Source organism: Pygocentrus nattereri, chromosome 10, assembly GCF_015220715.1.
Source record: "Pygocentrus nattereri isolate fPygNat1 chromosome 10, fPygNat1.pri, whole genome shotgun sequence".
Taxonomy (NCBI): Eukaryota; Metazoa; Chordata; class Actinopteri; order Characiformes; family Serrasalmidae; genus Pygocentrus; species Pygocentrus nattereri.
This window is the reverse complement of record NC_051220.1, coordinates 43,387,327-43,403,432: the sequence shown is the minus strand read 5'-3', so window position 1 is coordinate 43,403,432 and position 16,106 is coordinate 43,387,327. Positions and strand designations below refer to the sequence as shown.

At 43.0% G+C, this 16,106-nt stretch overlaps 1 protein-coding gene across 1 annotated transcript in view; it reads left to right on the top strand.

Moving 5' to 3' along the window:
- The window catches only part of emilin1b (elastin microfibril interfacer 1b), a 55,163-nt gene extending 39,786 nt beyond the window's left edge, over positions 1–15,377 (top strand). Inside the window, exons 2-8 of the mRNA XM_017686313.2 lie at positions 604–726; positions 7,258–7,460; positions 9,568–11,754; positions 12,017–12,142; positions 12,350–12,367; positions 12,670–12,804; positions 13,462–15,377. Coding sequence (XP_017541802.1) covers positions 604–726; positions 7,258–7,460; positions 9,568–11,754; positions 12,017–12,142; positions 12,350–12,367; positions 12,670–12,804; positions 13,462–13,784 — 3,115 coding nt within the window. The 3' untranslated portion in view covers positions 13,785–15,377. The remainder of the gene's footprint in view (positions 1–603; positions 727–7,257; positions 7,461–9,567; positions 11,755–12,016; positions 12,143–12,349; positions 12,368–12,669; positions 12,805–13,461) is intronic.
- The last annotated feature ends 729 nt before the right edge of the window (positions 15,378–16,106 follow it).

The window sequence follows — 16,106 nt, the reverse complement described above, 5'->3', positions numbered from 1 at the left end:
TGTAAATCACATATAAATGTAAGTGGTTATTAAAGTGACTTTATTAATTGCATTTATACATAACGACGTACAGCGGAATGGCTCCTCTGAACTCACCAAGGTTAATCATGTTTGTGTGTATTGGGATTATATCAGTACCTAAATGATTTACTATCTTACTATATTAAATCTCCATTTACATCCGTTTGGGTGGTGCTGATTTGTATGAAATGTTTATAAACAGTGTTTTCTTGTTCGTAGACTTTGAATAGAAACTATATCACACAGTATCTGATTAGTGGTGGTCCTATGGTGGTCTCTTCTCAGTGGTGAATGAGGTAATAGACCTACATAGTGGAAGCACAAGGGGGGTGTTTCTAATAAAGTGGCCACTTAGTGGAAGCACAAGGTGGGTGTTTCTAATAAAGTGGCCACTAAGTGGAATCACGAGGTGGGTGTTTCTAATAAAGTGGTAACTGGACCACAGCAGGATGGGTTCCCCTTTTCAAGTCTTGGTTCCTCTCAAGGTTCTTATGAGAAGTTCTGAAGTGATGAATAATCATTATGATAATCTCTGTGTGTGTGTGTGTGTGTGTGTGTGTGTGTGTGTGTGTGTGTGCGCAGGAACTGGTGTGCGTACGTGGTGACGAAGACGGTGAGCTGTGTTGTTGAAGACGGAGTGGAGACGTACGTAAAACCTGAATACCAGCCGTGCACATGGGGGGTGCAGTGTGCACGCTCTGTAATGTGAGTATATCCCTGTGTGTGTGTGTGTGTGTGTGTGTGTGTGTGTGTGTGTGCGTTCTTCCTCAAACATTTGCACACATCTACTCATGAAGTGCTTTTCTTTATATTCCTTTATACTTTATTACTTCCACACATTTTATAATAACAGTGAACCCGTCAAAGTCAACCTAAAATAATTTTTGGTTTATGCTAATTAGCCATCATATCTCACCAATTAAAAGACTGAAGTCTTATTTCCTGTAATCATCTATTGTAGGAACTCAACAGTCAGTAAACTCGTAGAATCTGAATGACTTTATTTGGCTGAGTATGCTACACACATGAATGTGTCTTAGTGAGTGCACATATTTCCGACCTGCAACTCCATATAAACAGGATGAAGCATTTAAAAAAACACTTGCGAAAAAAAAATAGCTCATTAATTTTGGACTCATTCAGGAGCGCCCTCTAGTGTCTGACCAACCCGGAAAAAACACAGAGAGGCAATTCTGTGAGTCATTGTGGGTCTGTCTATATAAATGAAGACGGATTCCGTAGCGTTACGTAGTAAAGTAACACTATTAAAGCAAAAACTAGCGGAGAAGAAATGTGCACTGTAGGATTTGGGGATTTGGTGCCCTCTCTGGTGGAAATATGTAATCGCATGCAATTTACCCAAGAATGTTTTGTAACGTCTGCTGCACTTCAGACCCCACAAGCAGATGAATCTGATTTCTGCGATTAAATTGAAAGAGAAGTTGAAGGGAACAACGGTGGTCCAGGAGGGTCAGTGTCCAGCACAGTTTGGTGATTTACCTGCTCCAACACACCTGCTTACCTTGATCTGTTAACTGGCAGGTTAAGTGGGTATGTTGGAGCTGGGAAACCTCCAAACTGTGCTGGCCCTCCAGGACTGAACTTTGGGCACCCCTGTGCTACAGTCATCACATCTTCACCGGTATGACGTTGATTTTGAGATCATTTGAGGCCGAAACATTGAGCCGGACCTTCTTTTAGAGTCTGTGAGAGACGTTAATACATAAATACGTGCGACGTGGTGTGAAAAACTTGACGCTCTGGCTTTTAAACGATTATTTCAGGCTTCACAGGGCGAATCGCAGCAGCGCTGCTCGCTGCATTTTAGCCTGGTTTTATTCTCCTCGCTCAGTAATGACACTTCTTTGCAGATTTTAACTGCAACAAAACTAAAATAAGTTTCCAAAAACTCAAAACTGAAAATCAAAACTACAATGTCTGCTGCACTAAAACGAAGCAGAATAAACGAGAAATAATCTATAGTGTGAAATGAGAGTTTAGAAAATGCTACTCTTATGGTTAAGAGACCCTTTTTAGTCCCACAGTGGGGCAACTTCACCTCCACATTGAACCCATCAGAATGGCCAAACGCCACATAGACACTAGTGACCACACACAAACTAGGGGGCAGTGAGTACACTTGCCCAGAGCGGTGGGCAGCCCTATCCGTTGTGGGTGGGGTGTCTTGCTCAAGGACACTTCAGTCATGTACTGTCTCTGGGGATCAAACCGACAACCTTCCGGTTCCCTGACCTCCAGCCCACGACCGCCCTGTTGATGAAGCCCAGATACCACAGCATTCATCTTAGCACTAAATACTAAAACTATGACTGTTCATGTATGCTTAAGACTAACGACCAAAAACTAAGTGAGTAACTAAATAAAATAAAAGCCTTTTTTAGTCTTTGGTCTTTCATCAATCACCAGAGTGGACTGAAGTCATATGTCCTGGTTAACCGTCCTCCAGTGAGCACCTGAGCGCAGCTGTAACGTGCGTCTTTGGCTCTCGCCGGTTTGAAAACATTTTAATGGCCAACAGACGTTTAAACATTCTTTGTAGGGTTTGAGGGGTTTGCTGAGAAGAGGCTGGTTTGAAGCTCGGCCTGGGCTGGGCGTGCGGTTACCCGCGAGTCGTACGATTTAGAGTGAAAACAGGTCTGTTTTCATGCTCTTTATTTAGTGCTGTCTGAGGTTCCGCGGTGCTGAGTGAAGCTTCGCTGTGTTTCTGTTGGAAAGCCGCTGTTTAAAGCCGTCAGTCACGTTATCACACAAACTGCTCCTCACCTCTTCACTGTACCGGACACCTGAGGTGCTTATTAAAGCGATAGTTTGCTCAAACATCAACTTTACACTTCCCATCTTACTCCAGAGGTGGTCAGTCTGCCGAGACACGTCTGCCCTTACAGAAGACGTCCCATATCTCACCTGTGAAGAGCAGAAGCCATGTGTGCTTTGCTCATGTGACTTTTCTGTTGTGGTGACTGAATTTGCTTCCTTGTTTTTAGCCCTGGAGCTACGAGGCTTATGTAGCCAAGAAGCAACAGAAGCTTATACACCACTAATCAGCTTCATACCCAGAGGTGGGAACAAGTCACTCAGTTGCAAGTAACAAGTAAGGCCCAGTCCCATTTCACCCCTCTCCCCTACCACCCAGCCCTACCCCTCTGTCCTGCATGTTCTCGTCTGGGTGTAGGGGTCCCGATTCCTGTTGAGATAGAGGGGTGGGGTGCAGTGTTGGGGCTACATGACCCTCCAAACGGAGGTTTTTCAGAGACTCCAAACAGAGAGATATGAGAAAAAGAGAGAAATCGGCGAGACGGAGAACAAGAGACCAGAGAAACCCATTTGCGCTGTTAAAAAATTACAGTAACCATCATTTTTATCTTAGTTTAATGTTGTCAGTGTATTAGCTAGATAACTTTCCCGTTCCACCTTAAATAGTCCAGCAGTTCTGACGCCTGAGGCACCAGAATGTAACTGCTGCTCCATTAAACCGAAACTTTGCTTGTGTGTAAAAAGTGATTTCAGAGCCACTCGGTTCTCCCTGATGGAAACTGTTTACCTTCAGTGTTTTGTGCTTCTGATCATTTTAATAGACGTCAGCGTCACTAATTAATGACCTTCTATTAAAAGACTGGTTTACCAAGAGAGACGCTGGAGGACTTTCACCTGAAATGAGTTCATGAAGCCAGTCTGGTTATAAAAATGATAACAGGACATCAGAGCCAGAATTCCTCTTTTAGTACTTTTACTTTATACTTAAGTACATTTGAAGGGAAATACTTTAGTACTTTTACTCCAGTGGAGGTCTAAAGGGAGGAACTTCTACTTTACTGGAGGAATATTTTACCTTGGGTCTCTACTTTAACTCGAGGACATGGTGTCTGTACTTCATCCACCGGCTGATCTGTTGTCTTTTTAGTTGAACGATCGCTTTAAGATGATGACGGATGGTGGAGATGAACAGAAGCCAGTGTTAAAACGTTTGTTTGGTCAGGAGGTTGTTGGGTTCAAGACTCCAGCGGCTGGCACACACAGGGGCATCCAGCTGGAAAATGTTTTATTCCTCTTAGACGGAACACATACACGGCTCTGTATGCAAGGAATGGGATGGCACATCGATCCAAACTCCACAACCAGCGCACCGCAGGAATTGGGCCCGAACCCTGCTAAAACACCGACACTTATTTTTCCACTCCGGCTCTCCTGAGCGCGACCTGCTTTCCCTCGGATTTTTCTCACGCTGCCTGTGGAACCAAACTGAGACGCAGAGACGGGAGTTCAGTGGCTTACAGAGTGTAACCAATAGCCCTGGGAAAACGGCATCCCAACTCAAACGGGAAATCCAGCCTTGCGAGGGTTTCAGATATGAACGTATTTCAGCCTCTTCATCTTAATCCTTCGTGTTCTGTCGGTTGCCAATATCGATTCTTAACAGGGAGAAATTTACTAGTGAATGTAAAGTGGCAGCATTGGGCTGCTAATTTAACGTGCTAACTCAAAGCCAATGTAATACACTAGCATTGCTAACAAACAACACAAACTAGCACAGCTGCTGACCACACTGGCTGACCAGCATGATCAGCTAAACATCAGCACAAAATGATCAGCGCCATCAAACCACCGTCATTAGTCAGTCAATTAATCAGTCAACCATTACTTAAGCTCTGAGTACGCTGAGAAGGAGCCTCTTTCACAATGAAGCCAAACATAAAAACATTATAAATACAGTCGGGCTGGAGGTCAGGGATCCAGCCTTGTGACCGGAAGGTCGCCTGTTCAATCCCCTGAGCTGACAGTACATGACTGAGGTGTCCTTGAGCAAGACACCTAACCCCCAACTGCTCCCCGGGCGCTGTGGATAGGGCTGCCCACCGCTCCGGGCAAGTGTGCTCACTGCCCCCTAGTGTGTGTGTTCACTAGTGTGTGTGTGTGTGTGTGGTGTTTCACTGTCAATGTCATTTATTCATTCATTCATTTATTTATTTTTGTAAAAGCTTCTCTCAAATAAACAGAACGTGTGTTTTATGATCTCCACATTTCACTACACGCTTCATTCACTGCTGAAAGCCAAAAATCTGCGCCGCTCTTTGTGTTGTTCTCTAAAAGTGATGTTTCCAGAGCAGATCACTGAAGAGACGCCGTCTGTTTATAGTTTAGAGCCCAGATTTGGGGAAAAACGGCTCGACTTTCAGTAGAAAAACAAACTGAGTTCAGCTTCTTTTATTATAAGGGTTTAAAACGACATCACCGTCTATTAGACTGGAGAGAAGAGCTACAGCCTCACATGACGCCCAGCTTCTGAATGGAGCTTATGGAGTATGAACGTTATGGAGAACATGACCAAGTGTGGTTTGGGACCACCGGTGGTCCTGAGGTGTTTAAGAGGTTAATACAGTTTAAAATGAAAGTAAAGTACATTAAAGCACCCTGTTAAACGAGTGCTGCGATGCTACCTACATGTTTTGGGATGTTAAACTGCTCCCATTAGCTTTTATTCAGTTGAGGACAGAGTTGTTGCTGAAGGCTGCAGAAACGTGCTCCTCACTGCAAAATTACTGCTCTGCCAAGTGACCATGCTCCAGCTTTTATGACCGCACGTGTCGGGTAACTGTTGACATGGCGTTGGCCTGTTGGGGTGTGTGTGTGTGTGTGTGTGTGTGTTTGTGTGCTGTTCTGCCGTCAGCAAGACCAACACATCATCACACACAGCTGGGCAGCAGATGGTTCTGCAGCACAAGTCCTACACAAACATAAAGAAGAATAAAGACTACACTGTATGCTGTTCACACAGGGAATTAGTTGAGAAATCTGTTTCCCGCTTGGCTTTCGGGGCAAAAAATTAAACTCTGCCTCCACAGTCCAGGCCAGTGGATGTGTATCAACAACATATTTGGCTGCTACGCTCCGTTTGGACAGACCCTGGGTTCTCAGAAAGGCAGCAGGGTCGGTTTATCTCAGAAGGGCTTTGCTCAAAAAAACTCAGAACAAAGAAATGGAGCGTATCAGTGTGGTGATAGCAAGGTCAGGTGAAAGGTGATCGGAGAGCATTTGAAAGGTTTGCGCTTCTTTTGGAGAACCGTGCGCTTCATGCTGGCACGGCATGCATCTGTCTTGTTCTTGAAGATTTTCAGATCCAAGGAAAGTACAAGAGCAACCTAAGAAGGCATGTTGTTGACCACGTGGCTAAAATTTGTTCTATGCTTGGGGTTTAACCTCTTTTGCTCTAAGCTATATTTTGGTTTTTCCATCTAAATTTACATGCTCAATAATAAAATAATAATGGAATAATAAAATTTGCCTTATGATATAAATGCAGTCGTGGGCTGGAGGTCAGGGAACCAGCCCTGTGATTGGAAGGTGGCCGGTTCGAACCCCTCAGCTGACAGTCCATGACTGAAGTACCCTTGAGCAAGACACCTAACCCCCAACTGCTCCCCGGGTGCTGTGGATAGGGCTGCCCACCGCTCCGGGCAAGTGTGCTCACTGCCCCCTAGTGTGTGTTCACTAGTATGCATGTATGTGGGTGTTTCACTGCTCGGATGGGTTAAATACAGAGGCCCAAACACAGTGACAAATGGTTGTAAATTCTATTCTATTAAATGTCAATTGTTTTTTTTTAAACTCCCCTCAAATGAGCAGAACGTGTGTTTTCTGATCTCCACATTTCACTACACGCTCACAATTTACTGCTAAAGTCCAAAAATCTGCGACGCTCTTTGTGTTGTTCTCTAAAAGTGATGTTTCCAGAGCAGATCACTGAAGAGACGCCGTCTGTTTATAGTTTAGAGCCCAGATTTGGGGAAAAACGGGTCGACTTTCAGTAGAAAAACAAACTGAGTTCAGCTTCTTTTATTATAAGGGTTTAAAATGACGTCACCGTCTATTAGACTGGAGAGAAGAGCTACAGCCTCACACGACGCCCAGCTTCTGAATGGAGCTTATGGAATATGAACGTTATGGAGAACATGACCAAGTGCGCTTTCGGACCACCGGTGGTCTCGAGGAGTTAAAAAGGTTAAATGGAATTATGGTCCCACTTTTAGATGACCCCCTGTAGCTTGTCTACAAATGCTCAAATTAGACTAAGATGTGTAATTAAGCATGAAGTTTAAAATATTACAGTGTCAAGATGAATTTAATGGCCGTTTAGATTATACAGGCATCTAATTAAGTGCCTACAATGTTGCCTGGTTGGCTTGCTTTTGTTCATACAGTACTTTCTGTGTGTTGAAGGTATCGAACTTACATGAGGCCCAGATATAAGGTGGCCTACAAAATGGTGACAGAAATGGAGTGGAAATGCTGCCATGGATTCAGTGGAGAGGACTGCAATGATGGATCTGCCACCCAGATATCCACAGCCAGACCATGGCCTAAGCCCTCAAACCCTGGACACACGGGTTCCAGCACAGGCACTGGGCAGAGCGGAGCAACTGGTAGGTATTTCCCACCCTGACTGTCTTCACAAAATACATAAATTAAGCAATTGAAGGTCTATTAGATTAGTATGCTGCAGGATAAACATTCTGGGGACACCATCTATCGGTCACCATTTAATTCTAATCCCATCTACAAAAGAAATCACCTCTTCATTTAACAACACTCTGTAATTGTTTGGGAGACAGTTCAGGGTCTCCTTTGTCATATATTTCATTTATACGCCAAATGTTTTCAATAGGCAGGTCAGTTTAGCACCCTAACTCTTACTACAGAGTCATGTAATACACGCAGAATGTGGTTTGACATTGTCTTGCTGAAATAATCAAGGCCTTCCCTGAAAATGCCATCATCTTGATGGCAGCATATGTTGCTCCAAAACCTGCATATATCGTTCAGCAGTAATGGAGCCTTCACAGATGTGCAAGTCGCCCATGCCATGTGCACTAATGCCCCCATCAATGATGCTGGCTTTTAAACTGTATGCTGATAATAAGCTGGATGATCCCACTCCTCTTTAGCTTGGAGGACACAGTATCCATGATTTCCAATAAGAATTTCCAGAACCGCCGGACACTTTTCCACTTCCCCTCTGTCCATTTTAAATGAGCTCCGGCCCAGAGAAGGTGGCAGCGTTTCTGGATCCTGTTTATATTTGGGTTCTTCTTTGTGTTTTAGAGTTTAACAGCGTTTGTGGATGCAGTGATGAACTGTGTTCACAGTCAGTGGTTTTCAGAAGTGTTTCTGAGCCCATGCAGTGATTTCCACTACAGAATCATGTCTGTTTTTAATGCAGTGCTGCCTGATGGCCCAAAGATCACAGCCAGCTAATATCAGTTTTCAACCATGTCCCTTGCACATAGATAATTTTCTAGAGTCTCTGAATATTTTAATGATATTACGTATGTTAGATGTTGAAAAGCACAAGTTCTTTGCTATTTTACTTTGAGAAACATTTTTCTTGAACTGTTGCACTACATGCCCTGCAGTCTTTCACAGAGTGGCGAAGCCCTCCCCGTCTTTACTTCTGAAAGACTCCGCCTCTCTGAGATGCTCTTTTAATACCTGAACTGTTGCCAATTAATCTAACTAGTTGTGAGATTTTCCTCCACCAGGATTTAGCATTAAGCAACTTTACCAGTCTTTTGTTGCCCCTGTCCCTACTTTTGAAATGTGTGGCTGGCATTAAATTCAAAATGGGCACATTTTTCAAAAAACAATCAAATTTCTTGGTTGCACTATTTTTAATTTAATTTACACATCACTGCATTCTGTTTTTATTTATAAATTGTACAGTGTCTCAACTCTTTTGGAAAAGAGGTTGGTAGTAATGTTCAAGGCCAGTGAATGTCTAGGAATGTACCGCTGTGGGTATTCTGGTCCTGGCCTGATGCTAATGCCCAATATTTTTCATACACATATCTGTTGATGCTGTTACATACACATTTATATCATGCAGGCATTGGGACCCATCTTACCTGGCTTAGCATTTCAAAGAAATGTACTATATTTTAAGGTTACAAATTCAGTACAGTGAATAAAATGCAGACATCTTAGAGCAGAAATCCAGGGATTTCAATAAGTATCTAAATCATCAAATATCAGTTTGAAATATTGGCCAAGTCTAAACATCTGACCGATACAGTTTTCTTTTTTAAAGCGATTATCTTCCCACATCTGTATGAGTCTGATATAATCAATCATCCCTACACACAACCCTTTTGTTCTTTGTTGTGATCTTAGCACTCAACCCTTTCAAAACCAGCTCCTTCTATCAAGGACTATGATGAAAATGAGGCTGTGTATGTGTGTGTGTGTGTGTGTGTGTGTGTGTGTGTGTGTGTGTGTATATGTGTGTGTGTGTATGTATATATTAGTATAGTATAACCAAACAGCTGTTTTTGTTCACAAGTCCTCTGCAGAGGTTTTTTGTCCCTCAACTGAAAACCGAGAGAAAATCAAGCATAAGTTTATATAAGAATATTACAAAAGAATGCCCCCCTAACTTTTCATGGACTGTATATCTATGAGTGGAGGAGAAACCTTTGTAAATCATGTATTACATGCCCTGTAAATAATGTAATGCTGGTTCTGATGTGTATTTAGGGAGAGGTGACAGTGAAAAGATGAAGCAGCTTGAAGACAAAATTCAGAGTCTGACAAAAGACCTCCACGACCTGCAATCAACTTTACGTGGCATGAACGAGAGGTTTCAGGAGGAGATGCGTAAGCCTGGCTTTGGTAACGGTGCCAAAACGCCAGCCGATGCAGCCCAGCCTGAGATGAAAGAGACCATTCACAACATCCAGACCAAGCTAGACCAGCTGGACAACAGAACTCAAGCTCACGATAAAACTCTGGTCAGCATCAACAACCACCTTGTGAATGGCAGAGGAGGAGGGAATGATTTGGATGTGGAAGGTGGTGAAGAAGGTGGTGGATTTAACACCATGAAGGAGGAGATTCTGCAAGAATTGGAGCACAGAGTCACTGTTTCATGTTCTGCTTGCCAGGCTGGGGTGGAAGATTTGAGGAAGCAGCAGCAGAGGGACAGAGAGCACATACTATCTTTGGAGAAGCAGATTAATGCCATGGACCAGCGGCACCGCCAATCTCTGGACAGCTTGCGTAGAGACCTGAGTCGATCTCAAAGCTGCTGTGATTCAGTCATGGACCTCAGAGAAAGACTTGGCGAAGTGGACAAAAAGCTAATCCAAACATCAGAGACTTGCGAAAGTCTGCAGGATCGCATGGACAAGAAGCTGAGAGAAACTGGAGTTGGTGGAAGTGTTGGAGGAGGAATAGGTGGAGGTGGGCTGGGGCCAAGAGTAACAGAGGACACCTTCAATGATTATTTGAGAGATCTAGAAAGGCGGCTTAACAACACTGTTCAAAGGACGGAAGAGAACTACGCCTACCTGGAGAATGACTTGAAGGATTTGTTCCACAATGAGCTGAGAAACCTGCGGAATGACATCAGCAATCGCCTTGATCACCAAGATTACAAGATTGCAGAAGTGGAATTGGACCTTGGGGTTGTCAAAGAGACTGTGTTTGATCTGGACAAGCGCTTGTCCCGGCTGGAGAATGTCACATCTCATCTAGACAGGAGGATAAGTGAATGCTCTTTGTGCTCTGGATCTGGGGGCGTCTCTGGAACTGGCACAGGTTCCAAACAAACCCCAGGAGGAAGTGGTGGCAGCAGCCCAGAGGATACAGTGAAGTCTCTGGAATGGAAGGTTATTGCCAATGAGCACGAGATCAAGAGGTTCGACACAAGACTAAAAGACCTCTCTGTGTCCGGAGACTCTCTCATGGACAAAATAATCGACCTCAGCCACGATATCCGCAAGATTAAAGCACTGACTGGGGACAACGGGGAACATTTCAACAGAATTGTAACTGAGATTGAGAACTGTGATCTTTGCAGGTCAGTGCAAGATGATGTGAAGAAACTGAAGAACATCACAAACCATGTTCTGGACAAGTGGCAAACTGATATGAACTACATAAAAGGGAAAGTCAATTCTGGACAGACAGTGTGCTCAGAGGTGTGCTCTAACCTGCAAGAGGAAGTCGGTAAACTGAAGGAAGAGGTACAGAAATGTGGAGGGCAGTGCAAGATTTCTTTGGAGACTCCCACTGGAACAGGAACCGAAAGTGGTCTGGATCACTCGCAGAAACCTCTCGATGGACATAGCGTCATCAGCAGCAACCATGGCAACCTCAGGTCTATCCAGGGACAGTTGTCTGAGGTCATCTTGACTTTTAGCTCCATCAATGACACTCTGAAAGGGTTGGAGCACAGCGTCCACAAACACGACAGCGTGATCACTGATCTGGGTAACACCAAGGACAAGATTATCTCAGAGATTGACAAGATCCAACAGGAGGTGACAGAGCACATAGAGGACAGCAAGCTGCGTTTTGACAACATGGACCAGGACGTGAAGCGCTTTGGGAACAACTTTGTGGTAGAGATGGGTGACTGCAAGAGAACCGGCGATGGCCTGGACAAGAGACTTTCCAAACTTGAAGGAATCTGTGGCCGGCTGGACTCTGTTTCTGACAACTTGCAGAAAATCAAAGAAGGCCTTAATAAGCATGTGTCCAGCTTGTGGAGCTGTGTCAATGGACTTAACGCTACAGTGACCTCCCACAGCAGTTTCATTGACACCATCCAGGACACCCATCTGGACGGCATCCACGGCAAGATCAAGCAGCTCAACTCTTCTCTGCTCCACATTCTCAAGCAGGTCCAGAGCATATACCTAACAGAACAAGACCTAACAGGTATGTCTCATCAGTATTATAACAAGCTGAATGCATATAGTTTTATAACAGCAGCAATCATAAACATATAGCCGCACTTTACTACTTGAAAAATCAAATGACCACATAGAAACAGCATTGTTCATCCAGCATCCCAAACTTTCTGCCCAATCCAGACAAAAATTCCCACATTACACTGGCTTCAAGTCTCTTTTAGGGTTGGGGTTAGGCTTCAGGATTAGGCCTCTGACAGACTAATTACCAGCGTGATGTCTAATTGCAGGTCTACCTGGCCCACCAGGCCCTCAGGGAGAAAGAGGATATCCAGGACTTCCAGGACCACAAGGGCCACCAGGAAAGGAAGGACCACTTGGTAAACCAGGTGTGGAAGGACCAAGAGGACCACAAGGTAACAGGCCTTCAGTACTCCGATAAGACTAACTTGTGGTGGATTAGTGCTTTGTTAACTTCACATATCATTAGTAAAACAACATTTTTTGGCCTCATATTATTGTCATATATCATTTTACTTTGCAATCTTTTAAGCTAAAATTAACTGACTTAAATGATCGTAATATAACAGACACACTCACCATTTGAACTTTCCTTTTTCCAGGTTCCACGGGGCCACAAGGTATGAGCTTTATTTTCCCCAAATTCCTCTGCCAGCTGAACTTTGGCTCGAGCCCTGAGGCTACTTTAAATCTAGCATATGGTGCCAATCTTATTACAACTGCTGGCGAGGGTCATTAGAAGCCAGTGGGATGTGGTTGCGTGTATTCAAAGGAGATTTGTTTGTGTGTGGCGGTCACTTAGTTCATGATCTGTTTGAACAGCTGTGTCAAACAGCTCGATGTTTTCATTTAGATGCCTGCATTGATTTATCAAATAATCTGCTATCATGTATTCACCTTTTGTGTTTTTGTAAATGTATAGGTCCTCCAGGTGAAGATGCCACCGTCCCGAGTATCTCCTTCTCTGCCGCTCTCACTAAACCCATGACTACTTCTGGAACTATAGTCTTTGATAAGATCTTTGCCAATAAAGGAGGTTTTTATGATCCAGAAACAGGTAAATAAGATAGTGGATTTAAATAACTTGGACAGGTATCTAACTATGTTATGATTGTGAGCTTGGTTTTTTCTGAGTACAAGGTCTGCCCTGAATCACTTAAATGCTCGCATATTCTTTTATTATTCTTTTTGTTCTTTTGTCATATTTGGGGGTTTTATCCTTTTTCAAGCCACAAAATTTCTGGCCTAAGTCCTGGGACGCACCAAGCCGTTGTTTATGAACCAACACTAACAAATGTCTATGTTTAAGCTAAAAAGTAAACCAGCATTAGTGGCAAGATATGGGTGAAACAGCTACTCAACCATTTGAACACAATTACGTAACAAAAAGTCAATGACACGCGTGTGTATTCCATGCTTTATTTTACTACGTGTTATATTTATTTATATGATATAATGCAATAATATATGATCATCATATTCCTTACCAAAAAATATTAGAGTAATACAATTTAAATAGAACAGTGATTGCAAATTCTATGTTTATTTTAATAACACCTTTGATTTTAGAGCACTTCATATACCAGTGGCAAAAAATGCTTTACAGATGAGCCTAATAGCCTATTAATAACAATAATAATAATAACAATAATAGGGGAATTTGACTATGTAATTAAAATCATGTAATGAATGTCCTTGTCTTTCCATCATGCAGGCATCTTCACAGCGCCTCGAGACGGGTACTACTTCTTCAGCGCCATCCTGACGGGCCACAAGAACGAGAAAATCGAGGCCGTCCTGTCCAAGGCAAACTACGGTGTGGCGCGTGTGGACTCCGCAGGATACCAGCCCGAAGGCCTGGAGAACAAACCGATGGTCGAAGCCAAACCGACGCCCGGCTCTCTGGCTGTTTTTAACATCATCCTGCCCCTGCAGGCGGGCGATCCTGTCTGTGTTGACCTGGTGATGGGTAAACTAGCCCATTCGGTGGAGCCTCTCACCATCTTTAGTGGGGTTTTGCTCTTTGAGGACAAGTAAGAAGCTCTGAACTCCTGGCTGGTAGGAGCAGAACTGCCTGCGTGACACAGAGGTGAACGACGACCAGCCAGAAAGAACGACGGGGCCAGAAAACGACCCACAGAATGACGTTTGCCAGCTGGAGATGCAGATGCACACTTGGTACTCTGCTTTTCTTCCCACTGAACCCTGTGAACTCCTTGGAGACAGAATATAATTTTAAAACAGAGGAACTTTCTCTTGATATGTTATCCTACCCCCCACCCCACAAGCTGGAGAAGTGTTTTATCAGATACTACTGCGAGTTTTTTCTTTCTTTTTTTTTTTTTTTTTGATGTTATTATTGATACGCCTCCATTTTATAGGACTCACGGGCATGGGTTATGAATTTGAGCTCATGCACCAAATCCTTTGACCATGAGGTCTGTTTGACTTCCCGTGTACGCCGCTGCCGACTACAGTATTCACCTGCCAAAGTGCTAAACTCACAGTCAAGGTTTAGGGCTAAGCTAACAGGGAGGTTTGAAGAGGTTAATTTGTTCTGATGAAGAATAAAGTCATATTGTGTTGTGAACGTTATTAATACTGTGTGCCTTTCAGACTGTACCTGTGCCTCAGTGACTTTTTTGGGGTAAAAGCTTTAAACCTGCACCTGCTTTATGGACCATGAGTCCCCTGTCTCGACACAATAAACCAAAACATTACTCAACGTTGAGTAACAGTTAATCCATTAATAGTTCAGCAATCAAAGCTGACCTACCTGCACTCCAGAAGGTGTTCTCTGCTGTGAGGTTGGACTAGTTTTACAGAACGCTGGTGTCAGTGTCAATATCCCATATGATCCATGTACATATCTGCTTTAAAAATCATAGGAACCATTAAAAGGTTCTGTTGGAACTGGTGGTGTCCAATAGTCAGTAATGGTATTCTGTTTTCCTGATGGGTTGATGTCACAGTGTAAAGATGCTCTGATTCCAGATGCATTTGATGGTTTCCTAATGAGATCTGCAGGTGTCCTTTAGCCAATTCCCATTAGAATCAACAGCATGAGGTTTAATCCTAGTGGATCTAATGGTCTTTTTTAGAAGGGCATGTCAATACATAAACATCTACAAAATGTAGGAATTGGGACCAAATCCTGGTTTAGCAATACAGAGAATATAACGTCATGTCTGCAGGTTTACAAGTGCAGTAATATGAATAAAATGCAGATATTGTTCTGCAGCAGCCCATAAACCTAATATTTCTCCTGCTGATTGCTGTAAGTTTAATTAAAGATTATTTAACCCATGTCTAGACACTTTTACTTGTTTTTAGTCATTTTATTAAGTAAAATGATCTCATTGTGTTGGCAGATTGTTTTGCTTGTTGCAAGAAATGAGCTTGAAACCAGCAACATTATTTATCAGTACAGTGAAATTTTCCATTTTACTTAATAAAATGACCCAAAACAGGTTAACAATGTCTAGAAATAAGCTAGATAGTCTAATAAGTGCACAACCAGCTCAAAATGGTAAATATGAGACATATTGACTAGGTTTAAGATCATTTCACTTGACAATATCAAATTTTTTGCAGTGTATTGGATTGAAATAAAGGTCAAATGCAATCATCTGTTCAGTGCTGATATGTATTTTTTAAGCAGATCTCAGACAACACCAGCGTGAGTCCAGTATCACTGTGAATTGCTAGTGAAGATCCCGTTCAGTATGAGAGAGTATAGAACACGGTCAGGACAGACTGTGTGGATGTCTGTCTGTTTTTAGGGATAAACATCCTGTTTACAGACGGTTCACTGGCTTTAATTGGTTTCACATTGCTAGCTACCAAAGCGTAGCTGAAGTAATCAAGCTACACGGAACTGAATCCTGAAAAGATGCAAATCCCTTTTCCTCTATTGTCACTGAGGAGCTTGACTTTATAGCTTGAGGCAATGCCACTATCTGTTTCTGACTCTAAATGTAGGCATTGTGATATAAACCGAGTCCGTTCTACAGTTTCTCGTTAGACTGAATGAATAACCGACTCTAAATGTAGGTATTGTGATATAAACCGAGTCTGTTCTACAGTTTCTCATTAGGCTGAATGAATAACCGACTCTAAATGTAGGTATTGTGATATAAACCGAGTCCGTTCTACAGTTTCTCATTAGACTGAATGAATAACCGGCTCTAAATGTAGGTATTGTGATATAAACCGAGTCTGTTCTACAGTTTCTCATTAGGCTGAATGAATAACCGACTCTAAATGTAGGTATTGTGATATAAACCGAGTCCGTTCTACAGTTTCTCATTAGACTGAATGAATAACCGACTCTAAATGTAGGTATTGTGATATAAACCG